The sequence below is a fragment of the Orcinus orca genome, chromosome 12 (assembly GCF_937001465.1).
Source record: "Orcinus orca chromosome 12, mOrcOrc1.1, whole genome shotgun sequence".
NCBI classification, from domain to species: Eukaryota; Metazoa; Chordata; class Mammalia; order Artiodactyla; family Delphinidae; genus Orcinus; species Orcinus orca.
The window spans coordinates 50,325,658-50,353,384 of NC_064570.1; the positions used below are offsets into that span (position 1 = coordinate 50,325,658).

General features: G+C 39.8%; 1 protein-coding gene across 9 annotated transcripts in view; it reads right to left on the bottom strand.

Annotated features, from left to right (window-relative positions):
* AFG1L (AFG1 like ATPase) overlaps window positions 1-27,727 on the bottom strand; it is a 214,642-nt gene that overhangs the window by 186,217 nt on the left and 698 nt on the right. For 2 of the 9 annotated variants that reach the window (XM_033418719.2, XM_049695303.1), the window contains exon 1: window positions 6,574-6,953. The exons of 1 other annotated variant lie outside the window; for it this stretch is intronic. In XM_033418719.2, coding sequence (XP_033274610.1) covers window positions 6,574-6,709 — 136 coding nt within the window. In that variant the 5' untranslated portion in view covers window positions 6,710-6,953. Of the gene's footprint in view, window positions 1-6,573; window positions 6,954-27,727 lie in introns of those variants that run through there. 6 more of the 9 variants (XM_033418716.2, XM_049695304.1, XM_033418720.2 and 3 more) reach the window with 4 other exon arrangements.

The following is a 27,727-nucleotide window of genomic DNA, read 5'->3' on the forward strand; positions in this document are numbered from 1 at the left end:
TTGATTTTAACAAACTGTAAACAGTGGCCACTGACCAGAAATGTTCTCCTACAATGACAGAAGCCCATGCTAAGGTCACAGGCAGCCCGTTTATGCTCTATTATGTTCTATTCATACCCCAAAGAGAAATAGCTGCTTTTTTCGAAAACTGCAATGGTCATCAATGACCCAAAAAGTCAGACTTACCAGTGACATTAAACACCTATGTTTGATTCAGTGATGAATAAACAAAGTGCAGAATAGAAGAAAATCAAATCTTAATTAAACTCTTTCTTTAAAAAAACAACATAAGCCATCATCAAGGAATGCATTTACTTTATTTATAAAAGGATGATTTAGGGGCTTTAAAAGGGTGCTTTTGATTTAAATAGAAAAATTATGAAAATTAAAACTAAATGCTTGCCAGTTATCGTTCTTTTCCTTTCGAAGCTAATCTTAAATGTGCCAATGTGTGTAACTTTACAAAAGAAAAAAAAACAGTACTTAAATTTCATAACAAATCAGTAAAATACTGCCTAAAAATCTGAATAAAGCTATTCTGAAGTAATTATAGGCATGGCCTAGCATACTGAGTAACTCCTTAATATTCACCCTTTTCAAACACTATTTAATAATGAGACCTAAGGGGTCTATTTTCTTTCAAACAATAAAGAAAAATAACGTCTATTTGTTATGTTCATTTATTTTAAATTTTTTTACACAAATATATAAATAAGAATTTTTAAATGGAATCTACAGGAATTACATTTAAGATATAAATTGCATTATGAAGCTTTGAAGTAACTACACTAAGAACTGCACGTTCAGGCTTTAAAAATTGTTGAAAACTGGCACACCTGGTCAAGAATATGGATAGATAATGTGTTGAAAAGTATCTTCTAGGATGAGCTGAACGGAGAGAAGAAATAAGAAGGACAAGTAGGACAGTGAAAGAAGGTTATGAAAAAAGATTTTGGAGATTAAAGTATGAGGTACCTCCAGCAGGGTACACATAGAAATGGGACCTCAACAGAGGACCTTAGGCAAGGAAGACAAAACACAGCAGGAAGAACAGACATATTCAAAAGGCTCTTAAAAGAGAAATTAGAACAAATCTTAGTCACAAGCAAGAAAAAAATATGAGTGGCCTAGGGAAACAGTATTAGATATAGTCAAGCTGAGGCTACATGACCTTCTGTCAGAATTTATAAAGCGTATTATTGCACTGGGCCCTTGACATCTATTATTTCTGTGGTACTTTTGTGAAAAGACAAATCCAAAATAGGTAAAACCAGGATTTAAGTGGTTAAGAATCCATCTTGCAATTCAGGGGACACCGGTTAGATGCCTGGTAGGGCAACTAAGATCCCACATGCTGCAGGGCAGCTAAGCCCGCACGCCGCAAATAGAAGCCCACTTGGCGCAACTAAGACCCGACGCAGCCAAAAAAAAAGTTAATTTTTTAAAAATAGTTAAACCTATTTAAATATTCACCATTTACTTAAACAAACAGAATGAAGCTCTTGAGGTATAACACAGTGCAAATCTACAGTAGATCAATAATCCATCTCTGGACTTCTAAAGTTCCTTTCTAATGGGTTCTACTCTTGAACCCACCCTATTTCATCTGCCCACCCTCCACCCCAGAACTACATCTGAGCACTAGCTATGCCATGTAATAAGTTGTGCTATGCTTAAAAAAAAAAACTGTCTGAAAGAAACCATTATCATGAAGTTAATAGTCTCAGGAGCAGGCATGAACCTTCTTTTCTAATATAATAATAGACATTAACGGAAATCCAAGAAACATGAAGTTTCACACAGGATGTTCATCTAACTGGGTAATAAAAGTCCAAATCCATTTTCTTAACCACTAATCTATACAGCCAATAAATAATACCAATTCATATGGCTGAGTTCTACTCACATTAATACCTAATCAAGATCTCCAATGTACATGTACTAAAGAAGAGATTGTGACTAAAGGTAAATACGAATCTTCAGTTAATATAGAGATCTAAAAATATAACACTGAGATACAGAAGGACACTACAATGATAAGAAATCACAAGGTGTGACTGTCATATTACCTTGCCTCTATGAAATAAACTTAATTTCTGGGACTTCCCTGGTGGTCCAGCAGTTAAGACTCCGCGCTTCCACTGCAGGGGGTGCAGGTTCCATCCCTGGTCTGGGAACTAAGACCCCACATGCCACGCGGTGTGGCCAAAAAGTAAGAAAAAAAAACAGAAAGAAAGAAACTTAATTTCTAAGGCTAGCTTAAGTAAAATAGATACGCTGATTTTAAGTTTTAGAAAACTTAGAAGTGTTCTCTTCCTTGGCTTCTCTCCAATTTCCCCTATGACCTCTCTAACTGCTCTCTGATGAGGTCACCTTCTGCTCATAAAACATCAGTTTTCCTCAAGAACTCATCCCTAGCCTTTTCTCCTTTTCATTCTACAAATATTTCAAGGCTAGTTCTTCCATTCTCATGGCTCTCAACACCTCATATTTCCTTTCTTAGACTCAGATCCCGTATTTCCTACAACTACTTAGACTTGTTTACCTGGAATTATCACTAACACCTCAACTTTAACATATCCAAAATGGAACCTCTCCCTAAAATGCCTCTGGCCTTACTTTTCATTTGTTTAGTTTCCTTTGATAGACGGAATTTGATGCCATTAAATTACCCAAACTAGGAAACCCAAATTGACCTTAACTCCTCTCTTTCCTTGTCTCCCCCAGATCCTGTCAATTTTACCAAAGCAGGGTCTCTGAATTCCCTCCTTTGCTGCCCTGCTCTCCATCTTTACCACAGCAGTAATTCAGGGCCTAAATCACTCTCCCTAAACTACTACAACTTCCTCCTAAATAATCACCAAGCTTCCAATATTCCCCCATCCAGGCATTCCTGACCTGTTTTTCAGGTAGCCACAGGGATAATCATGCTAAAATGGACCTGATCACTTCTCCTCTTAAGAAATCTTCAGCAGTATCCCCCTGAGCCTACACATCTTTGCATATACTATACAGGACTCTTCTAACCAGAACCCAGCCCACCTGCCAAGCTTCATCTCTAGCTGCTCCCCCTGAGGGACTATACATACACCAATAAGGGCCAGGTGCAGCTCACTTCCACACTTTTGCTAAAAAGCCCTCCCCTCTCCAAGCAGAGCTGCTTTCTCCTCTGTAGTCCAGTCCTACAACACTTCAGATGGGCCTAGATTATGGTGGTGTTAATGTTCATTGTCACGGTAAAGAGCTAGTAGAACACAGTGGTTGGTTAAGTTTGTGCTTCTGGAGGGAAAATGCCTGGGCTCAAATACCGCTTGAGTAGCCATGCCTGTTTAGTCATTTATAAAATAGAGATGACAATACCTTTATAGATAGCACAGGGAACTCTACTCAATACTCTGTAATAACCTATATAGGGAAAGAATCTTAAAAAGAATGGATATATGTACATGTATAACTGCATCACTTTACTGAATCACTAAAGTGATTCAGTTTCACCTGAAACTAACACAACAATGTAAATCAATTATACTCCAATATAAAATTTTTAAAAAGAAACATTAAAAAATAAAATTTTTTTAAAAATTTTAAAATAACTTTATAATAGAGTTTTTATGAAGATAAAATTATGAGAGAAAGAAACGGCTAGCAGACTGCAAGGAACACAGAAAGGGCTCAATAAACATTAGCTCTTGTAATTCCATCTCCCAAGACTGTAAGCTATTCAAGGCCTGGCAGCCAATTTCATTCACTTTCCCCCTCCATACACTTAATACAAGACTTCAACTGAATTAGCAATCTCAAGGCATTTTCTACCCACACCATGACCACGCTGATTTCTAATAAAATGTTTCCCCATAACTATCTGGAGACTGAATAACTGTTACATTAAATGAAGATACACTTAGACCTAAAAGAAAACAAGCAGTAATATCAAAATTGACATATATATTTAAATTATTTAAGATACCAAATTTTATTGATACTTTCAATTGTTTAATAATCTGACTAATGGAAATATATATATCGCAAAATGGAATTCATAAGTTGTACTTCCTAAGGAATTTAAAGTTAGGTGATATGAATGAACACCATTTTAGGACCCCTAAAGTTTTCACATTTCCAGTTACCAAAATGTCTTAGAGCCAAGGCTGGCATTAAAGCTTAGATGGGGACTTCCCTGGTGGTCCAGTGGCTAAGACTCTGCATTCCCAATGCAGGGGGCCCGGGTTCAATCCCTGGTCAAGGAACTAGATCCCGCATGCTGCAACCAAGACCCCATGCAGCCAAATAAATAAATTAATTAAGGAAAAAAATAAAAGAAAGAAATGAAGCACAAAAACAAAGAACATGCTCTTCCTTTCCCCTCATTCCTTTCCTTTATCTACTTCCTTCTTTTGTTTAACATTAAGTGTAATGAGCTTCCCTCACATTACACTGCAGTAAACAGTAGGCTTGAAAAGATGAAAAAAAGGAGATAAAACAAATGTCAACAGTAAATACCCCCCCAAAACATCAAGAAAACGATAGAAAACAAACTTAAATCAGACTCTAAATACTGAATAACGTTTCAACTTAAATTTTTCTTTTACTTAAAGAGGGGGAAGGAGCAACTTTAGTTACAATTAAGTTGACCTCTAACTGCATTTTCATCAAATGTCCACATTCAAAACAAATTCTGGGGCTTCCCTGGTGGCGCAGTGGTTGAGAGTCCGCCTGCCGATGCAGGGGACACGGGTTCGTGCCCCAGTCTGGAAAATCCCACATGCCGCGGAGCGGCTGGGCCCGTGAGCCATGGCCGCTGAGCCTGCGCATCCGGAGCCTGTGCTCCGCAACGGGAAAGGCCACAACAGTGAGAGGCCCGCGTACCGGAAAAAAAAAAAAAAAAAAAAAAAAATTCTACCACTTAACTAGCCAAATAACTTCTGCAACCTTGGGTTCCTCATCCCCAAAATGAGGATAACGTGAATTAAACAAGATAAGCACTTAGCATATTGCATGACCCAGAACAAACATTAAGGCTCATGTTGTTATGCTAATGTTCCTTAAATCCTAATTTTCATAAATTATGGTACATGCATTGAACGGAATTCTATTTTAACCATTTAAAACATGAGGTACAGGGACTTCCCTGGCAGTCCAGTGGTTAAGACTCTGAGCTTCCAATGCAGGGAGGGCCCATTCAATCCCTGGTTGGGGAACTAAGATCCCACATGCCTTGTGGCAGCCAAAAAAAAAGAGGCAGTTCTACACGTATTTATATGGAATGATCTCCAAGATATACTACATGAAAAAAAAAGAAAGGACCAGAACAGTGTGTATAGTATATTACCACTTCTATTTTTCTTTAATTCAGGTATTTATAAATATATATGGTGGATATATACAGAATGTCTCTAGAAGAATACATAAGAAACAAGTATGAGAAGTTGCCTCTGGGAAGGAAAACTAAATGGCTATGGAACAGGAGTGGAAGAAAGTCAACATTTTACCGAATTCCTTCTTGTACCTTTTGAATTTTGTGTTATTTGCTTGTATAGCCTATTCCAAAATTTTTTTTAAATAATTTATATTAAGATCGAAACTTCATGCTACCAAAATATTCCATTATACAGTAAGTGGATTAGGCTAAACTTTACAGTAAAACCTAAGGTAACTTAATCACAGTTTTAGTATTAATTTCAACTCTATTTATGATAATAATCAAAGACTGATAGAGTTTTAGCTAAACTGCCAATGAGAATCAGTTTATTAAGATGTATAAGGGTGGGGTTCCTGGAGATTTTTTTTAAAAAGGAAAGCTTAAGTATGCGGATGAGGGAGCAATAAGAATAACGTCATTCATTCACTCAAAAAATATATCTGCCCATCAGGTGCCAAACACTGTGCTAAGTGCTGAGGAAACAATGACACCCAGTCCTTGCCTTTGAGTAGCCCGCAATTTAGTGGGAGTATATGAATATAGTAAAACTAGCACCCCTGTGGCCTTGGTTACTCAAAATACAGGTTCATTCACTCATGAATAACGATTTGAAAGAATGAATGAATGATGCAAGCCCGGTGACAAAATACACCTCGCTGAAGCCTCTAGGACTTGAAAAGAACACAAAGAATCGACTCCTCAATCTGAGAATGTCTGTACACTTGCATTCCCGCAATCCAGAGAGCACGCAGGGCCTGCAGATGTCAGAGGTACAGTCCCGGGTCACCAGCCTGGAGAGCCTGGGATGGGGCAGGTTGGAAGAGTTCCCAGGCCTCAACCCCACACTTGAATCCCTTCAAGCGAGGTACTCCCCACACCTGGGTTTACAGGTCTCTAACAGCCGGAAAGGAACAAACCCTGGGTCGACATCTAACCCTCAAAATGAAAGTTACTCTGGGCCACCTCCCTCAGTGCTCCTTCATGAGCAGGCAGTAACAGCGGTGCAAGAGAGGTTGGAACTCCTCTCGAAGAAATCTCTCGAAAACCGTGAACCAAGGAGGCAGTTTGGGGAGCTCGAGGAGGGAGGGTGACTGCCCCGAGACTTCCCCGGTCATAAGCAGTCGTCTCGGCTTACTCCAGATACAGTCACTAACCTTTACAAAAAGGGTTTCCAGGGGCGGTGACCGAAGTGGGGAGAGCAGCGGCCCAAGCCCTGCACCGGACACATCTTCCTCTCAGCCGGCTCGGCGCTAAGCGCAAGGTAACCAAGGGCGACCAAGAGGCCGCCATCTTGAGCTCCGTACAGGGGAAGGAAGAGGAAAACTTTATTGAAACCCAGAAGAGAGACGGTAGCACAGACAAATCCAGCCGTGCTCACGGAAGGCTCCGCCCGACAGAACGAAAGGGAGCAGCGGAAGAACGCGACCTCTAGTAGCTCGAGGGCAAGCTGGACTCCGATGCCCTTCGATCCCTCCGGGCAAAGCAAACCGGGACTACGACTCCCAGCATGCAGTGCGGCGGCGCGGGGGCCGGGCGAGGGGACGGGGCGGAGGGCAGCTTTAGGCTGGGGGGAGGGGCAGTTGTCCGCCCAGCGCCTGCTGCAGCTGATCTAAAAACATTTTCAAGGCGTTAGAACGTGTTTGCGGCGTGTATTCAAGTAACCACTCCTGAGCCTTTTCGGTTAGCGTACCTGACCGAGATTCCAAAACCTAAAGTGTAGGTGATCCAGTGGGCCTTCATATTTTAACGAAATATTGTTACCTCCGTAAACGGTATCCCCAATTTATTTGCCTCCAGCGTCCAACGCATCTTTGGCAGAGTACATGAAATGTGCTCCTACCAGTTTTACTTTTTGTATTTCAAGAGCATAAATCATTTTCAATGTGGCATATACTCAAATGTTTTGAAAGAACATGGAAAATTTGTGTAACATGGGAAAGCCAATGGCCCGAGATGGACAAGTAGATAGAATGGCTGTGGGACAGTGTATCTAAGGAGGAATTTCTAAGTGATCTGCCCTAATTGGATTAAACAAAAAATGTTTTGAGTCACTATGATAACTGTATTGGGAATACAAACTGCTGTCCAGAAGAGGCAGGCAATCCGGTAAGGAAGGATAAAGAAAGCGACCAAAGATTCTACTAGGTGTTCTGGAAACAGTGAAAGAGCACTTTGGCTGGGAAATCGGGAAGGCCTTCTAGAAGCTTTATTTTTAACAGGAAACGAAGACCTTCCAAGAACAGGAAATAGAGTGAGCTAAGGCAGGCAAGCAAGAAAATCTGGACTAGGGACTTTCTTGGCACTCCAGTGGTTAAGGCTGCGCTTCCGCTGCAGCAGGCACGGCTTCCATCCCTGGTCGGGGGAGCTATGATCCCGGGTGGCGCAGTGGGGCAAAAAAAATAAAAATAAAAAAACTGGATTACAGGAAGGAGAAAGCCACGTTTCAGACTACACTAGAAAGAGTTCCAGGAAGTTAGGTAATTGGTCTACAATAGAAGATTCCAAAGAAACAGGAAAAGGAGAGCATATAGCATGGTATAATATTTTGGAGATTTCTCTACTGACTCTGTCAAATCGTTTATAGAAAAATTATTTTGATTGTGTCTTTCAAAATGTCATTTCACATTTTTTTCTATCTTTAATTCCATTGTCTGACACGACAAACTATTCCTCCATGTTTGTTTCATTTAATGTTACTAATTTTTGGTGTGACACTTTGTGAAAGGCCTTTTGAAAAAACTGGACTGTTTCTTCCTTGACTTACATTTTCATTACTCTCAAGACTTTTAGAGAGTGTCTGGGTATCATTTTGTTTGCCCTGGGAAAACAACTGCTTGTCTTGGTCTTGGTCAATGAAATTACCTCTTAGTAGAGATTCCAAAGGCTTAATAATTATGGAAGTGAAATAGGAACTCATTGATAGTTTAATGCCAAATTGGCAGGAAGATCTGCAGGAAATTTTCACATGACTGTGCAAGTGGACAGAAACATGGCAAATGAACTTTATTGTGTACAAGTATGAGGTAACTTGGAAATAATTTAAATTACATTTGTTGTATTCAAGAGAATTTATTATGACCAGAAAACTAATTAAGTAGCCACTGTAAACTATTTTATTAAAATACCAATCCCAAACTCCTGCTGTTCCTGCAATTGCTAAAACGAAAACAAAAAAAAAGCCCTAAGGCTTCCCTGGTGGCGCAGCGGTTGGGAGTCCGCCTGCCGATGCAGGGGACACGGGTTCGTGCCCGGGTCCAGGAGGATCCCACATGCCGCGGAGTGGCTGGGCCCGTAAGCCATAGCCGCTGAGCCTGCGCGTCCGGAGCCTGTGCTCCGCAACGGGAGAGGCCACAGCAGTGAGAGGCCCGCGTAACGAAAAAAAAAAAAAAAAAAAAAAGCCCTAAAAGGCATTTTGAACATTATCAGAAAAAATAAATCAGAAAATCACAAAGCATTATCTTTTCCTACTAAAAAATCTCCCTAGAGAAGTGCCAATTAGTTCTGGACTCTAATCTCAGGGACAAAACCAGGCAAGGGCTTCCCTGGTGGCACCGTGGTTAAGAATCTGCCTGCCAATGCAGGGGACACAGGTTCGAGCCCTGGTCTGGGAAGATCCCACATGCCGTGAAGAAACTAAGCCCGTGCACCACAACAACTGAGCCTGCACTCTACAGCCCGAGAGCCACAACGACTGAGCCCACGTGCCACAACTACTGAAGCCCGCACGCCTAGAGCTCGTGCTCCACAACAAGAGAAGCCTCCGCTCGCCACAACTGGAAAAAGCCTGCGTGCAGCAATGAAGACCCAACACAGCCATCAATCAACCAATCAATGCAATCATTAAAAAAAAAATGATGACAAAAATGGGAAAGAAAGTGGTTGGTCGATAACATACTATGGTATGTGAGTTTCTGGAACTCACAAACCTGTTTCCCACCTCAAAGCTTTTACATTTCCTGTGCCTTCTGCATGGAATGCTCTCCTCCAAGATATCTACTTGGTTCACTTCCTTGTGTCCTTAGTTCCTTATGCTACCTTGCCAGTGAAGGCCTTTCCTAACCACCTAACTACCTAACTTCCTCCTTCCTAGCTTTATTTTCTCCAACATCACTATATATACTTTACTAATTTATTAGCTTATTATCTGCTCTTACTGCTCTTCCTAGAGTTTAAGCTCCATGTGGACTGGGATTAATGTCTCTTTTGTTCACCGCTGTATCCCCAGGGCCTAGAATAGTGCCTAAGTTAGTACACACTCCATAAATGTGTATTAAGTGACTGAATGAGTTGTCTTAGTACAAATACAAAATTTATCATCATTTTAGTCTTTCTGCAAAAACCAGACTACCTGCTTCATGAAATCAGTGATGCTCCTAATATTTTGAGTCCACTTGAAGATTAATAAAAAACATCAGGCTTCCCTGGTGGCGCAGTGGTTGAGAGTCTGCCTGCCGATGCAGGGGACACGGGTTCGTGCCCCGGTCTGAGAAGATCCCACATGCCGCGGAGCGGCTAGGCCCGTGAGCCATGGCCGCTGAGCCTGCGCGTCGGAGCCTGTGCTCCGCAACGGGAGAGGCCACAACAGTGAGAGGCCCGCATACCGCAAAAAAAAAAAAAAAAAAAAATCAAATTCAGTATCAGAGAAGTAATTGGAATACAGCCAAAGAGCCCTTATTTTTCACTTATTTATTCATTCATTTATTTATCATCACACATGTTTCCTCATAATTATAGGTTCTTCTAATTTAACAAAGAAACACTTTAGCTACAGGAGACAATATGGTTCATTTGAAGACACATAAGGAATGATTTAAACCATAAAAACTCATTTTCTGGAGTCAGAGTCAAAATATCTAGCTTCTAAATTCCAATATTTGTAATTAAAGATCCTTGGTCAAAAATATAATTTAGGTTCCTTAATTTCAACAAACAATAAATATGCCTAAGTGCTTTATTACCTATGGAAATTTCTAAACAAGATATACCCACCGCAGTAATATAAATTTATATCAAGTATAGATGTTGTGGCAAGCAATCCATTCCTTCTAATAAGTAAGAATTACACATCTGCTGAACTTCCAACAAAAGCTACCATTTTTTTCCTTAATGAAACACTATTTCATCTGTAACCAGAGACTGGCCAAAGACAAAATATTTGAAGTCCTGTTCAGTGCTCAACTCTTTATTTAGTTTCTTTCTACTTATTTTCAACAACAGATTCAAAATAACTGGTTCGGTTTGTTTTTCAGGTTTTTTAATTGAAATATAGTAGATTTACAATATTATATTAGTTTCAGATGTACAGCATAGTGATTCAGTATTTTTAGAATATACTCCATTAAAAGCTATTAATATTATAAAATAACGGCTATAATTCCCTGTGCTATAGACTATATCCTTCTTTCTTATCTATTTTATACATAATAGCTTGTATCTCTTAATCCCATACCCCTACCTTGCCCCTCCCCACTTCCCTCTCCCCACTGGTAACCACTAGTTTGTTTTCTAAATCTCTGTCTGTTTCTGTTTTGCATCTATGTTCGTTTGTTTTATTTTTGAGATTCCACATATAAATGATATCATACAGTGTTTGTCTTTGATTTATTTCACTAAGGATAATATTCTCTAAGTCCATCCATATTGCTGCAAATAGCAGAATTTCATTCTTTTTATGACTGAGTAATATTCCATTGTATATATAATTTGTTTATATATGTATACATATATATACACCACACATATATATAAACACATATATACACCACATACACATATATGGTGTGTATATATATTCCCTCTGCTCATGGACACTTGGGTTGCTTCCATATCTTAGCTATTGTAAATAGTGCTGCTATGAACATTGGGGTGCATGTATCTTGTTGAATTAATGTTTTCTTATTTTCTAGATATATACCCAGTAATGAAATTTCTAGATCATATGGTAGTTCTATTTTTAGTTTTTTGAGGAACTTCCATACTGTTTTCCATAGTGGCTGCACCAATTTACATTCCCACCAACAGTGTATAAGTGTTACCTTTTCTTGACATTCTTGCCAAAGTTTGTTTTCTGTAGACTTTTTGATGATGGCCATTCTGACAGGTGTGAGATGATACCTCATTATGTTTTTGATTTGCATTTCTCTAATAATTTGCAATGTAAAGCATCTTTTCACATGCCCATTAGCTGTTTGTATGTCTTCCTTGGAGAAATGTCTATTCAGATCTTCTGCCCATTTTTGGATTGGGCTGGGTTTTTTTTTTTTTGATTTTTTGTTTTTTTGATATTGAGTTGTATGCGTGTTTTTCAGTTTTGAATATCCTTTATCAGGATATTCTTTTTTTTATTTGAACCACATGATAATATGTCTATTTGTCTATTTACCTATATATTTCCTCCTTAAATGTTTCTTACCCAAATTTTAAGGGGGAAGGAGAGGCTTTTCTTATGTAATTTCTCCACATGCCCTCTCTGCCATCTTTCTTTTTTTTTTTTTTTTTTTTTTGCAGTACGCGGGACTCTCACTGCTGTGGCCTCTCCCACCCATCGCGGAGCACAGGCTCCGGACGCGCAGGCCCAGCGGTCATGGTTCACAGACCCAGCCGCTCCGCGGCCCGTGGGATCACCCCGGACCGGGGCACGAACCCATGTCCCCCGCATTGGCAGGCGGACTCCCAACCACTGCGCCACCAGGGAAGCCCCCATCTTTCTTTTTAAAATAGCAGCAACCCACAGCCATTTCTAACCTCCCCCAAATCCACATGCAAATTTGTAACCTGGGAGCCACCTTCAATTAATTTCTCTTCCTCATGATTCAGATGCAATCTTTCATTAGATATAATTGAATCTATCATCTTAATATGGCATAAATCCACCAACTACTGTTAGGTCTTCCTCCTGTCTTTCTGAGGGTAATACAGTCATCTCCTAACTGGCTCTCTCTCTCTCTCCTCTGATCCATCTTGCTATCAGGTTTGTTTCCAAAAATGTGACCTATCTGACCACATTGCATCACAGATTCTGAACTTGCAATGCCTCCCTACTGTCTACCGAATGAAATACAATTTATTATGGACCTTTAGAAAATCAAGATCTGGTTCCTAGCCTACCTTACCATCTTCTCATAAGTGATTGAAACCCAGTGATTTACCAAGTATCTCATTTGTTTTCATGAACCTCCATATATACTATTCTCAAAAAACTGGAAAACTGATCTCATCTTCCCACACCCTACCCCCATCTTTATTTCCTAAATGCGTTCTGATACTTTTCTTATTGGGTTGGGCAAAAAGTGCCTTTGGTTTTTAAGTAAAAATAAAAGACACGTTTTTCATTTTCACCAAGAACTTTATTGAACAACGTAGTCACCCTTTTTTTCCACTACCTTCTGCCATTTTTCAGGCAACTTCATAATCCCATCTTCCCAAAACTTTTTATCTTTTTGAGCAAAGAACTGTTCCAGGTGCCTTTTACAGTCTTCCAGGGAATTGAATTTTTTTCCATTAAGAGAACTTTGTAAAGACCTAAATAAATAGAAATCCGAAGGTGTAATGTCTGGTGAATTCAGTGGATGAATCAGAACTTCCCAGCCAAGCTGTAACCGTTTTTGCCTGGTCATCAAAGAAACATGTGGTCTTGCGTTATCCTGATGGAAGATTATGCATTTTCTGTTGACTAGTTCTGGACGCTTTTCATCGAGTGACGCTTTCAGTCGGTCTAATTGGGAGCAGTACTTGTTGGAATTAATCGTTTGGTTTTCCTGAAGGAGCTCATAATAGAGGACTCTTCCAATCCCACCATATACACAACATCACCTTCTTTGGATGAAGACCGGCCTTTCGTGTGGTTGGTGGTGGTTTATTTCGTTTGCCCCACAATCTCTTCCATTCCACATTATTGTATAGTATCCACTTTTCATCGCCAGCCACAATTTGTTTTAAAAACGGAACGTTTTCATTACGTTTAAGTAGAGAATCGCATGTGGAAATACAGTCAAGAAGGGTTTTTTCGCTTAACTTATGTGGAACCCAAACATCAAAGAGATAAACATAACCAAGCTGGTGCAAATGATTTTCAATGCTTGATTTGGATATTTTGAGTATGTCGGCTATCTCCCGCGTGGTATAACATTAATTGTTCTCAATGAACGTCTCGATTTGATCGCTATCAGTTTCAACTGGTCTACCCCACCAGGGAGCATCATCCAGCAAGAAATCTCCAGCATGAAACTTTGCAAACCACTTTTGATATGTTCGATCAGTCACAGCATCTTCTCCATACACTGCACAAATCTTTTTTTGCTTTTCAGTTGCGTTTTTACCTTTCTTCAAATAATAAAGCATAATATGCCAAACATGTTGCTTTTTTCTTTCATCTTCAATATTAAAATGGCTACACAAAAATTCACCAATTTGGATGCCTTTTTTTTTTTTTTTTTTGGCTGTGTTGGATCTTTGTTTCTACGCACGGACCTTCTCTAGTTGACGTGAGCGGGGGCTACTCTTGGTTGCGGTGCGCGGGCTTCTCATTGCGGTGGCTTCTCTTGTTGCGGAGCACGGGCTCTAGGTATGCGGGCTTCAGTAGTTGTGGCTCACGGGCTTAGTTGCTCCATGGCATGTGGAATCTTCCCAGACCGGGGCACGAACCCGTGTCCCCTGCATCGGCAGGCGGACTCTCAACCACTGCGCCACCAGGGAAGCCCTAATGTAATTACTTTTATATAATAATTATGATCTTGAAAGTCTGCAAAGTGATTAAAGGGCATTTTCTAAGAAATAGATTTCTGGATTTAAATTATACAGTTTTTCTGCTTATAGTTTTGGTGTTATCTAATTTATTATTATTACTATTATTAAATAGTTTTGAAGTGGCAAGTATAGAGTTAGACATTTACAAATATCTGAGATGTTAGGTCTAAAATGTTTTTAATCACAGATTTTGAAAGTTGACACAAGTATATCCCCGTTATCCTTTTTGTTTTTTAGCATTTATTAGTTTTGACTCACTCTAGCATGTTTTACACATAGCACCTGTGCCCATTTAGTAAAGAATTTCAGTACAAATCACTCTGAATTGAATAGACATCTCTAAGAAGCATTACAATTGTTGAAATATTTTTAGAAACTGAAACAAGGAAATAAACAACTTCAGTAAAAGTGATTTAAATAACAAATAACGTATCTTTATAAACAGCTTATCTCCTTGAGAACAAAGAATAAACAAGGAGATGAGGTTTTTTTTTCCCTTCACTATTAAAGCAGATCACAATATGAATGGGTGAAATGTCATGAATAATTGGACAAAATCACAGAGTAATCTTCGACAAAAACATCTGATTTATTTAAAATTGTCGTTGTTTGTCTTATTAGAACCTTTATTTAACCTTGTTATCCACAATGCAGTATTCAAGCTGGGCTATCAAAAACATACTTTGGAACTAAGGATATTTTGAAATTTTTGACTTTCTCAAATGCAGGCTATGGTAATGTAAATCTCCCATGGCAGATGTTTTACTTGGGACCTAATTAATTGACATTGCCTTAGACAGAAATGCCTGTGAAAACTAATATTTTGAATCTAAAATGACAGTAAATAAATCAAGGTTTTGAAACACTCTGTCAATAGATTTAAGCTCAGGTTTCTGGTCAAGAGGATCATCAAGCTCCAGTACTAGATTCATTTAGTTACAACATTGATTGAATAGCCTCTGCTCACAAGCCTAGCCACACAGCACCAGTCACTTCTAATCATGGCTTCAAGGCCTCATCCTATGATTTTCAACTACATTCTTTCTTTCTAGGTAAGGCCATTTCCTTATTGACTTGTTCACAGATTCTAGGCATTTCAGGGCTTACCATGTGTCCGGCACTGTTCTAAATGCTTTATAAATATTAACTCTCAGTACTCATAATCACCTGGTAAGGTAGATACTATTTTTGTCCCCATTTTACACATGAAGAAACAGAGGCACAGTCAGGCAAAAAACTTTTCTAGGGTTACTTGGCTACTAAGGATTTTGCCCATTTCCTCTACCAAACCCTCACTAAATATAATTGATTTGCTCATAGCATTGTCTTCAAGTCAGACACATTTATGTAAAATATAAATTTCTAGGCAAGAGATATCTATACTATAAAAACATATCAGAATGGTAGTACGTAAATCACACTAGTATTGTGCCTAATGGATAGAAGAAATTAGAGAAAGCAAGGTAGCATGGAGATCTCTGTGGTCTAACATTAACCAAGCTAGGGTATGGCAAGGGGGTGAGGGCAGATGAGAAAGAGGTAAAAAAGATGATGCACAGCTAAAGCCCAAGCGATTCAAAAAATAATACTTACAGCAAAAAGGATATAAATATTGGGGGTATTGCTTGAGAGTAAATGGAATGAGAGTGACTTTAGATATGCTGAGTTTGGTTAGTCAATAGGACAACAAACAGAAATAGCACATGGGTGCCTGTGTGAGTGTGTGCTGTGGGGTGGCAAACATTGTAGTAATATGCCCATACTCCAAGTTGAAGTAAGTATCGATTTGGGAGCATTAAACAGCTGAGTGGATCAAGCCTTGTCGCAGCAGGCCTGGTCAATCTCTCTACTGAAACCAGCCACAGGTTCTGGCCAAATACACCTCCTGCGAAGATATGTTCCCAAACAAGTAGTTAGGAGAGCTTACTTCCTTTGCAAACACAACTAGGAATCAAAGCTGGTGTGCCTGTGTATATCCTAGTGGCTAAGGCCTTTCACTAGAACACTGATACCAATCCACAGAGATTTGCCAGGCCTTTCACCTCCCAGTAGGAGTTACGGCGCTGTTTGCATCCTGACACTCTCTTCCGACCTGGCATCTCATAGATTTCCAGTCTGGGCAGTCCTCAGCTGCTTAATGCAGTACCTTCTTTGGGTCAAACTAGAGGAACAGGGGCAACTATTTCTCAAGTCCATTCTTTTCTCTACATTCCCACTGCTGCTATCTTAGTTCTGCCAGAGTGATCTTTCTAAACTAAAAATCAAGTCACTCCCATTCAGTGGTTTCCTTTAGAATGTCTTTAGATAAGGGTCAGAACCACAAACACTGTAATGCCTCATGGCCTTGTCCCTCTGGCCTTAGTCCTTGTCATTTTGCACTTTCATTCCAGTAGTACTAAACTATGTGTTGTTCCCCAGCAGTGCTTTCCTCTGGGCCTCTGTATTTATCTCTTTCTCTGGAATGCACCTCCCACACACAGGCACACCCAAATCACAGGCACTTTGCACATCAAACACCAACTTTATGTCTCAGTTTTGTTGCTTCCTTCTGGAATTCTTTCCCTACTACCCTTGAGACTGGGCTATGTGGCTCTCATCACGTTCTACTGACGTGTCCCTATGACCAGACTGAAAGATCCTGGAAACAAAAACCATATCTTTTTCGCCACCTTCCCTCCTCTCCATGCTCCCTCCTGCCCTAGCACCTAGCACAGCACTTGGTTTACTGTAGCTGCTTAGTACATATTTGTCACATGAATGGCTAGAATGCTCTAAGCGTCCTAAGGGAGACATATCTGTTCAGCTAAGGAGATCACATGATGTTATTGGTTCTGGAAATGACCCTCTCCCTGCCCCACCAACTAATCAATACAATATATATGGCATTCTTCAGATTCTCTAGATCCTTGCTATTTGGTGTGGTCTGGAGACCAGCAGCGATGGCATTTTCTGGAACTTGTCAGAAATGCAAAATCTCAGGTCTCATCCTAGAACTCCTGGATCAGAATCTGCAGTTTTATACACTCTCCAGGTGACTTGTATGCATATTAATGTTTGAGAAACACTGCTCTAGATAACATTGTTGGTTCTTTACTTAGAAAGTTCATCATCCATTTTCTTGAGAGAAGGAATACAAATGCCTGGTTCCCACTGTTCCCACAGCTCAGGATTGTGTATTTTCACCCTGATTCAGGTTTACACTAACCTTGCCTGGCCTTACATGGTTGAAATCAGCCACTCTGCATGAGGTCAGGGGCTTTCAATTTCAAAAGGAATCCTGCGGCGTTTTTTTTTATCCCCCCAGAAGTCAACCACTTGAGCAAGGACAGAAATTGCTCATTGTCATGGCTGCTTTTGACTCTTCCAGACACTGGATCCAATGTCATCTCTAAGAGGAGAGTCCCTCCTCACCCAGGAGTGTCTGAGCAGTCCTGATGTCTAAGCAGTCCTCAGCCATTGGCTGGCGTGCTCAGCATTTGGCTGCGAGCCACGGAGTACGTGGACTCAGAGCAAATGCAGTAACGAATTTCAGCGCACAGCAGCTGAGGCCATAGGTTAATTATGTTTCCTGAGGCTAGAGATCTGAGAGGCACATTTTCTCGGCTACCACAAAGGGTTATGAGAAGATATAGGGAAAAAGGCATAATTGGTGGAGAAGAACTTGGATAAAAGCAAGAGAGGGGGGTTCCGATGTTGATACAACCAGCTGGGCACTGCCTGATTTACCAATACAGAAGAGACACTAAATCACGCAAAAAAAAGTAACCAAATGTAGAATTGAGTGTGCATTGGAAGAGACACTCTGTGAAGGATCTCAGGGTACGGAGTAAGATCCCTCTAAGGGCATGCCTAAAACACAGCAGATCAACAGATGCTCACTAACCTGCCTTCTGAGAGTGAGTCACATTACCAGGCTTATTTTGCTGAGTGGCTTGCTCCAGGTCTTGCCTCTTCTTCTTTTTTTTTCAGGATCTTAGTTCCCCAACCAGGGATCGAACCCATGCCCCCTACAGTGGAATCACGGAGTCTTAACCACTGGACCACCAGGGAAGTCCCCTGCCTCTTCTTTAAATGAAACTATGAACAAATATACAAGGAAAATCGGTGTGAGGACGTATTAACCTCCCCAAGATCCCAAACTCTTAGACAGTCCAAGAAGCAACCCTGCAGTGACCCCTCCATGACCGTGGAAGTAGAGAACTTAACCTTTAAGGGAAGGATAGAGACTACCTGATATGCTCCTAGAAGGGCTTAAAGTCATCGCCAAAGCCTGAGTCTCCAACCCCAGCTGGTCGTCCAACAATTCAACTCAATTCTGACACTAAATACCTGGACTTAGCACAGACCCTGCAGGTTAAAGACTCAGTCCCACAAGACTGCTCCCACTTCAGACACCAGCCTTAAATGGGGTGCCTAAGCTACCCACTCCTGCCTGGCTGGTTACAAATGTGAGGATTCTCATGACCCCCTTCCCCCCTCAGGTTTGATAATTCGACTCACAGAACTCAGAAAAAAACACTTTACTTATGTTTAACAGTTTATTATAAAGGATAACAACTCAGGAATAGCCAAATGGAAGAGGTGTCCAGGGCAAAATATGGGGGAGGTGCGCAAGGCTCTTCCTTGCCCTCTCCTGTCTGCCACATTCCCAGGAGTCAGGGGGTGGGGCTGAAAATTTCACTGTGCTTTGCAGATATTGCAATTTTACAAACTGAAGGTTTGCGGCAACTCTTAGTGGAGCAAGTCTATCAGCGCTATTTTCCCAACAGTATTATTTTTTAATTAAGGTATGCACATTGTTTTTTGAGACGTAATGCTGGAGCACACTTAACAGACTACAATGTAGTGCAATATAACTTTTGTATGCATTGGGAAATGAAAAAATTTGTGGACTTGCTTATTTGTGATATTTGCTTTACTGTGGAAGTTGGGAACTGAACCCATAGTATCTCTGAGGTATGCCCGTACAGGAGCTTATCCTGCAAATATAATCCCATGTGTGTGTAATGACGGCATATTCAAGGTTATTCACTGCAGCACTGTAATAGTGAAAGACTGAGGTCACCAAAGATATTCGTCTGTAGGGGATGTAGTGGAGAAAAATTTTTTCCTCTACCCTTCTAGGGTAGATAATAATCAAATTGACATAAAACAACGTAACGGGAGAGAAACAAATTTAATTTTGTATGTACAGGAGTCCAATAGAAGCATGAGACTAAAGAGCAAGTTGGGCAGTTGAAGCTTATGTACCACCCTGAGCTAAGGAATGGGATAGGGGCCTGGGGCTTCCAAGGAACAGATGTTTGGTAATTAGATGTTTGCCCTGCCACAGAAATAGGTCATTCAGGCAAAAGTCCTCTCTGGTAATAGCTCTCTCTAGGCCAGGCCCCCTATCTATGTTCTTTTAGGTAGTGGTGAGAGAGGTACAAGTTTTTCTTGAGTCTGCTGCATCTTGACTGCCCTCCGTTCAAGACAATCCACATGCCAAACTGGCATATTTTGGGGTCACACATTCTGCTCCCCTTCAGGGACAAGTTAAATAAATTATGGTACATCAGGTAATGAAATACTTTGCTGCTGTATAAGTGTGGATCTATCTCCAAGATACATTGTTAAGTAAAATAAGGTGCAAAAGTGTGTGTATCCTATGATGCCATTTTTGTTATATATACACATATATATGTAAACATGCTAGAATATTTCTGGAAGGATACAAAGATACGCAGCAAGAAACTGGTAACAGTGGCTGTCAATGGAAAGGGGAACTAGATGGCTGCAGACAGGGATTGGAGGCAGCTATATCAATGGATACTCAAGTGCATTTTGACTTTTGAATCATGTAAATGCTTTATTTAAAATTAACAAACAAGCCGCAGTGTTTATAAATAATTTCCTCAATACCAAATCTGAAAATGCCCGCATTCTCAAAAGCTGGAAGTAGCCTGGGCATGCCTTGAGCTCTTAGAGGTTCTGAGGATGACTCATGTTGTAAGTAGTCTTCAGTGGAGAGGAGGGAGATACTGAGCTTTGTGGGTTTTACTTTGCTTTGTACTGCATGAAGTGAGGCTACATGCTGAGAGTAAGGAAGAGGGGTGTGAAATACAAGAAGAGGATAGAATAAGGGAATGCTGAGGTGTGTTGAAGGGTCAGCTGAGGTTGGAAACCATAAATTTACAAAGGTGCCAGCTAGTTTGGGATTTTCTTCAGGAAATCACAGCAGCCTGGGAGCAGGGGTTTAGAGGTAGGTCAGGGTGTGAGCTCTGAATTAGAAAAATGATGTAAGAGTGGCCAGGCTGGCCCTTGAGAAGTTTACAGCACTTCACTAGGTTCGTCACATTTTCAGAGTCTGACACTCTGGAGGTCCAGCTACTTGGTTTTACCATTTTCCTCAGAGGTGATTAGGCCTGGGGGAGTGATGCATTAGTCAAGTTCACAAGACACTGATTGATAAGACAGAATCTCAATTTACAAATTTAAAATGAAAATGTAAACTAGCTGGTCCCACAAGGCAGCATCTCCTTTTGCCTACAAGAAAGTCCTCATAACAAATAATCCTAAAATGTATATGGAACCACAAAAGACCCAGAATTGCCAAAGAAATCCTGAGGAAAAAGAAAGAACTGGAGGCATAACCCTCTCAGACTTCAACAATACCTCAAAGCTACAGTAATCAAAACAGAGAAGTATTGGCAAAAGAATAGACATATGGATCAATGGAACAGAATAGAGAGGCCAGAAACAAGCCCACACACCTATGGTCAATTAATCTCTAACAAGGGAGGCAAGAATATACAGTGGAGAAAAGACAGTCTCTCCAGCAAGTGGTGTTGGGGAAGCTGGAAAGCCACATGTAAATCAATGAAGTTAGAACACACCCTCACAGCATACACAAAAATAAACTCAAAATGGCTTAAAGACTTAAATATAAGACACGACACCATAAAACTCCTAGAAGAGAACACAGGCAAAACATTTTCTGACATAAACTGTAGCAATACTTTCTTAGATCAGTCTCACAAGGCAAAAGAAATAAAAGCAAAAATAAACAAACAGGACCTAATCAAACTTACAAGCTTTTTGCACAGCAGAGGAAACCATAAACAAAACAAAAAGACCACCTACAGAATGGGAGAAAATATCTGCAAACAATGCAAGAGACAAGGGTTTAATTTCCAAAATATACAAACAGCTCGTACAGCTCAATATCAAAAAGCAAACAACCCAATCAAAAAACTGGGCAGAAGACCTAAATAGACCTTTCTCCTAAGAAGACATCCAGATGGCCAACAGGTACATGGAAAGATGTTCAATATCACTAATCATCAGAGAAATGCAAGTCAAAACTACAATAAGGTATCACCTCACACAGTCAGAATGATTGACCATCATCAAAAAGTCTACAAATAAATGCTGCACAGAGTATGGAGAAAAGGGAACCCTTCTACACTGTTGGTGGGAATGTAAACTGGTGCAGCCACTATGGAGAACAGTATGGAGGTACCTTTAGAAATTAAAAATAGAGTTACCATATGATCCAGCAATCCCACTCCTGGGTATTTATCAGGAAAAGATGAAAACTCTAACTTGAAAAGATACACACACCCCAATGTTCATAGCAACATTATTTACAATAGCCAAGGCACGGAAGCAATCTAAGTGTCCAACAACAGATGAATGGATAAAGAAGATGTGGTGTATATATATATATATATATATATATATATATTATGGAGTATTACTCAACCATAAAAAAGAATGAAATATTGTCATTTGCAGCAACATAGATAGACCTACAGATTATCATATTAAGTGAAGTCAGACAGAGAAAGACAAATGCCACATGATATCACTTATATGTGGAATCTAAAAAAAAATTATACAAATGAACTTACTTATGAAACAGAAACAGACTCACATACACAGAAAACAAATTTATGGTTACCAAAGGGGAAAGGGCGGGTGAGAGGGATAAATAACAGTTTTAACAGATACACACTACTATATATAAAATAGATAAACAACAAGGATTTACTATATAGCACAGGGAACTACATTCAATATAATAACCTATAATGGAAAAGAATCTGAAAAAGAATATATATATACACATATGTAATATATAACTAAATCACTTTGCTGAACACCTGAAACTAACACAACATTGTAAATCAACTATATTTCAATTTAAAAAAATGTTTAAAAAGTCCTCATAGAAAATGAAATTACTATCAGCCGACTGTTCAGTGATCTCTGAATAAAGAGGAATGGATGATCTTAATGACTAGAACTACCTAGCTGTGATAATCTAATATACTACTCAAGGAACACAACTCTCAAGGTGTCCACAGTAATTCAGGCACATTGACAAATTATTTTTCTAGAATTGAACCATTAGGAAAACATAAAATTGGTTATAGTTTTCTATCATCTTAGCCCATGGTTACAATATGGTTGTATCTTCTCGTCCCCACCACCCACTTCAGTTGCCACCCTTGTGTTACCAGTGTTAAGTTTGGTGTATATCCTTTGCTACAAAAATATGCACATATAAAAGTACATACATACAATGACAGGGTTTTGTTTGTTTACCCAAATGGGATCATACTGCACAAATTATTCTTTGATCCTTACTTACCAAAACATCATGGATATTCCTCTTCTAATTCTAATAACTAAAACTAGATATATTCTAACATCTTAAGACATAAAAATAGGGACTTCCCTGGTGGCGCATTAGTTAAGAATCCGCCTGCTAATGCGGAGGACACGGGTTCAAGCCCTGGTCCGAGAAGATCCCACGTGCCGCGGAGCAACTAAGCCCGTGCACCACAACTACTGAGCCTGCGCTCTAGAGCCCGCGAGCCACAGCTACTGAAGCCCACGCGCCTAGAGCCCGTGCTCCGCAACAAGAGAAGTCACAACAATGAAAAGCCCATGCACCAAGACGAAGAGTAGCCCTCCCAAAATAAAAAAAAGAGTAGCCCCCACTCACTACAACTAGAGAACGCCTATGCAGCAACGAAGACCTAATACAGCCAAAAATAAATAAACTTAAAAAAATAGAATTATTTCATTTGCTCTAGTATATAATTTATATATTACATATAAATTACATAAAATATTATATAATTTCCCTTAGTTTGAATATACTATAATTCAAGCATTTCTAATTCAGGCTGTTTTCAGTTTTTGCCACTACAAATAAAGCTGCAATAAACATCCTTGGACTTACATCCTTAAGTACTATGGTCTCTTGAAGCAAAAGCTGGATTTTGGGATCAAAGTGTCCTGAATATTTTTAATTTTGATAAATATGAGCAAATTGCCTGTTTCCTTACAGTCTCCCTAACACTGTATGTTTCTGTTCTTTTTGATTTTTGCCAATATGATAGAAAACAGTATTTCATATTTGCTTTAATGTATTGATACATTTATTTGATTAGTGAGGTTGAGCATATTTTTCCCACTTATTGTCCATTTGAATTTCTTTTCCTAAGAGGGAGCATGAAATATTGGTTATGTATATAAATTCTGGAGCTAGTTTTGCCATTTTGTACTTGTTATTTTGCCTTTCTGCCTCAGTTTCCCCATGTGTAAAATGGAGACAGCAATGGTACCCACCTATAGGGTTGTTAGGAGGATGTGACAAATTCATTATCTGAAAAACATGTAAAATTGTACCTATCCATATTCTTTGCTCATTTTTCTATGGGATTGTCTTTTTCTTATCAATTTATGGGAGTTCTTTTTACATTAGGAATATTAGCCGTTCACTATCTTACGTGTTACAGATATACTTCCCCCAATTTTAAAAAAAATAATGCCTTTTGATATGTAATTTTTATTAAAAATTTATGTACTTAAATGACATTTATGTACATTTATGTACTTAATGACATTTTCTTTATAGCTTGTTTCCCATATTGCTTAGGAAGCACTTTTTTTACTCAAGGTTATACAATTTTTCTCCTAAGTATTCTCTAAACATTAAAAAAAAAATATTTCAGGGCTTCCCTGGTGGTGCAGTGGTTGAGAATCTGCCTGCTAATGCAGGGGACACGGGTTCGAGCCCTGGTCTGGGAGGATCCCACATGCCACAGAGCAGCTGGGCCCATGAGCCACAGCTACTGAGCCTGCGCGTCTGGAGCCTGTGCTCCGCAACAAGAGAGGCCGTGATAGTGAGAGGCCTACGCACCGCAATGAAGAGTGGCCCCCACTTGCCACAACTAGAGAAAGCCCTCGCACAGAAACAAAGACCCAACACAGCAAAAATAAATTAATTAATTAATAAACTCCTACCCCCAACATCTTTAAAAAAAAAATTTTTTTTTTCAATTCTATCTTGGAATTCCCTGATGGTCCAGTGGTTGGGACTCTGTGCTCTCACTGCTGAGGGCCTGGATTCAATCCCTGGTTGGGAACTAAGATCCCACAAGCCATGTGGTGCGGCCAAAAAAAACCGCAACAAAAATAAATAAATTCTATCTGGAATTTTTCCATGGTATAATTCAGGGGACTAGCTATGTGGTCTCCCTATTCCCTAGACACTCAACTGTGTCAGCAACATTTCCCCAATTAATTTAAATGCTCCCCTTGTTGTATATCATGTTCGTTGTTAGGATCTGTTCTGCACTCTATTTTATAGAGAGCCCAAACCATACTCTTTTTGTTTGTTTTTTTCTGGCCATGCTGCGTGGCTTGTGGGATCTTGATTACCCGACCAGGGATCCAACGCAGGCCCTCGGCAGTGAAAGTGCAGAGTCCTGACCACTGGACCGCCAGGGAATTCCCCATACTCTTGTTTATAGTTAGCTTTGCGGTGAGTTTTAACATTTGGTAAAGCAAATCCCACTTTGATTTTTTTCACTTTCATAATCTTCTTGGCTAATCTCCAACATACGAAATTTAAAAAAATCTTTTCCAGTACTACCCAATGTACCCAAGGCAGAGAGGAGGTTAAAACCAATCACAGTGGGATTCTGATTATATTTGCATTATTAATTTTATTTATTTTTTATGTGTCAAACATTTTATCAAATCATTAATGAGAGAATAAGATGTTACAATTGGTTCAGAGAAGTCAGAGGGAACAGACGTATACATAAACAATCAGGAATGCTGATAAAATTTTTTTTAATTAATTTTTTTATACAGCAGGTTCTTATTAGTCATCCATTTTATACACATCAGTGTATACATGCCAATCCCAATCTCCCAATTCATCCACCACCACCACCACCACCCCCGTCACTTTCCCCGCTTGGTGTCCATACGTTTGTTCTCTACATCTGTGTCTCGATTTCTGCCCTGCAAACCGGTTCATCTGTACCATTTTTCTAGGTTCCACATATATGTGTTAATATATGATATTTTTCTCTTTCTGACTTACTTCACTCTGCATGAGAGTCTCTAGATCCATCCACGTCTCTACAAATGACACAATTTCGTTTCTTTTTATGGCTGAGTAATACTCCATTGTATATATGTACCACATCTTCTTTATCCATTTGTCTGTCGATGGGCATTTAGGTTGCTTCCATGTCCTGGCTATTGTAAATAGTGCTGCAATGAACACTGGGGTGCATGCGTCTTTTTGAATTATGGTTTTCTCTGGGTATATGCCCAGTAGTGGGATTACTGGGTCATATGGTAATTCTATTTAGTTTTTTAAGGAACCTCCTAAGTTATTTTATTTATTTATTTTTATTTTCAGCTGTGTTGGGTCTTCGTTGCTGCATGCGGGCTTTCTCTAGTTGCAGCAAGCAGGGGCTACTCTTTGTTGCAGTTCGCAGGCTTCCCATTGCAGTGGCTTCTCGTTGCGGAGCTTGGGATCTAGGTGTGCAGGCTCAGTAGCTGTGGCGCACGGGCCTAGTTCCTCCCTGGTATGTGGGATCCTCCCCGACCATGGATCAAACCCGTGTCCCCTGCATTGGCAGGTGGACTCTTAACCACTGCACCACCAGGGAAGCCCCTGCATTATTAATTTTAGATGAAGTGATATTTTTCTGATATTAAGTCCTCCTATTCAGGAACATGGAGTCTTTTTTATTTAGGTTTTGGTTTATATCCTTTAATAAAATTTCATAATTTTGTTCTTATAGATCCTGTGTCTTCCTTCCTATGTATTTTTTTTTTTTTTTTTTTACTTTTGGTCACTGATGTGAATAGGGTATTTTTTCCATCTCCAGTCTAACTAGACATTGCCTAGACAGAGGAAAATTATAAATTAAGTTCTTTACTTTCACTTGGTCACTAAATTCTCTTGTTAATTCTAGTAGCTTATTCTAGTGGGTTCTTCTTTATTGATTTTTCTAGGAATACAATCGTATCTCCTGAAAAATAAAGTTTTTTTCCTGATGTTTATCCTGGGAAGCTCTTCTTTAGCTATTTGACGGTGCTGCTATTTTCTATAGCTGCTTCCCCACTGCGGGCAATTGTTGCTGCTGCCCAAGGCTGCACTGAGTGGCCTCCAATGAGACAGCTTTCTAAGAGAATATCCCATGATTGCTTTGTACAGGTGTCAAACACAATACAGTGGTTGTGGATGACAACACAATACAGTGGTTCTTGGTCTCTTAGCTCTCATATATTCCAATTCCAAGAGTCATTTATACACATTTTTGAGCTCACTGCCCTAATCACAGCAGTCAAGTTTCCACTTGGTCTCTTGCAACAGGCCCAGCAGGGAGTCCTGCCTGGGTACTTATTCTGATATTACTCATACTCTTTGACAGGGAGATATACTCAGAGAGAACTTTTCTGACCACCCTAATGAGCTTGTCTGGGTCACTCTCACATTTTCCAGTTTTATTTTCTTTATAGCACCAATCATTTTGGCAGATATGTTATTTATTGCTTTATTATCTGTCTCCCCAAGATAAAGCATATACTAGACAATTAATCTGATGAAACCAAGGAATTTCAATGTCTTCCTCACCCTTTTACCTCTAGTATCTAGAGTTGAAAACACCTAGTAGGCCTTCAATAAATACTTGTTTAATGAATGAACGTTGAGTTTTCTTGAAAATAATCTACATCACGTTTAAGTAAATTTTTTTAATACCAACTTTTCTTATTTTTATTAAGAATGGTTGCTAATGATCCAGACAATTTTTCAGCTTAAGGGACAGATCAGATTATTTAAAGTGAATGGGTTTTCTGAAACTCAACAAAGAAAGAAACAACAGGGCTTCCCTGGTGGCGCAGTAGTTGAGAGTCCGCCTGCCGATGCAGGGGACACGGGTTCGTGCCCCGGTCCGGGAGGATCCCACATGCCGCGGAGCGGCTGGGCCCGTGAGCCATGGCCGCTGAGCCTGCGCGTCCGGAGCCTGTGCTCCGCAACGGGAGAGGCCACAACAGTGAGAGGCCCGCATACCGCAAAAAAAAGAAAGAAAGAAACAACAGAAAGAGCTGTGAGACTATAACACCAAGGGAGAGAACTCCCCAGGCAGGAATAGACATCTATCCTTCCACCTCAATGCTCAAAGTCTGCATTTGTTGGAGATTAAATGCGATCTACTTAACTGTTGTCTTTTTTTCATTTCTGATAAAGGTTTTTTTTTT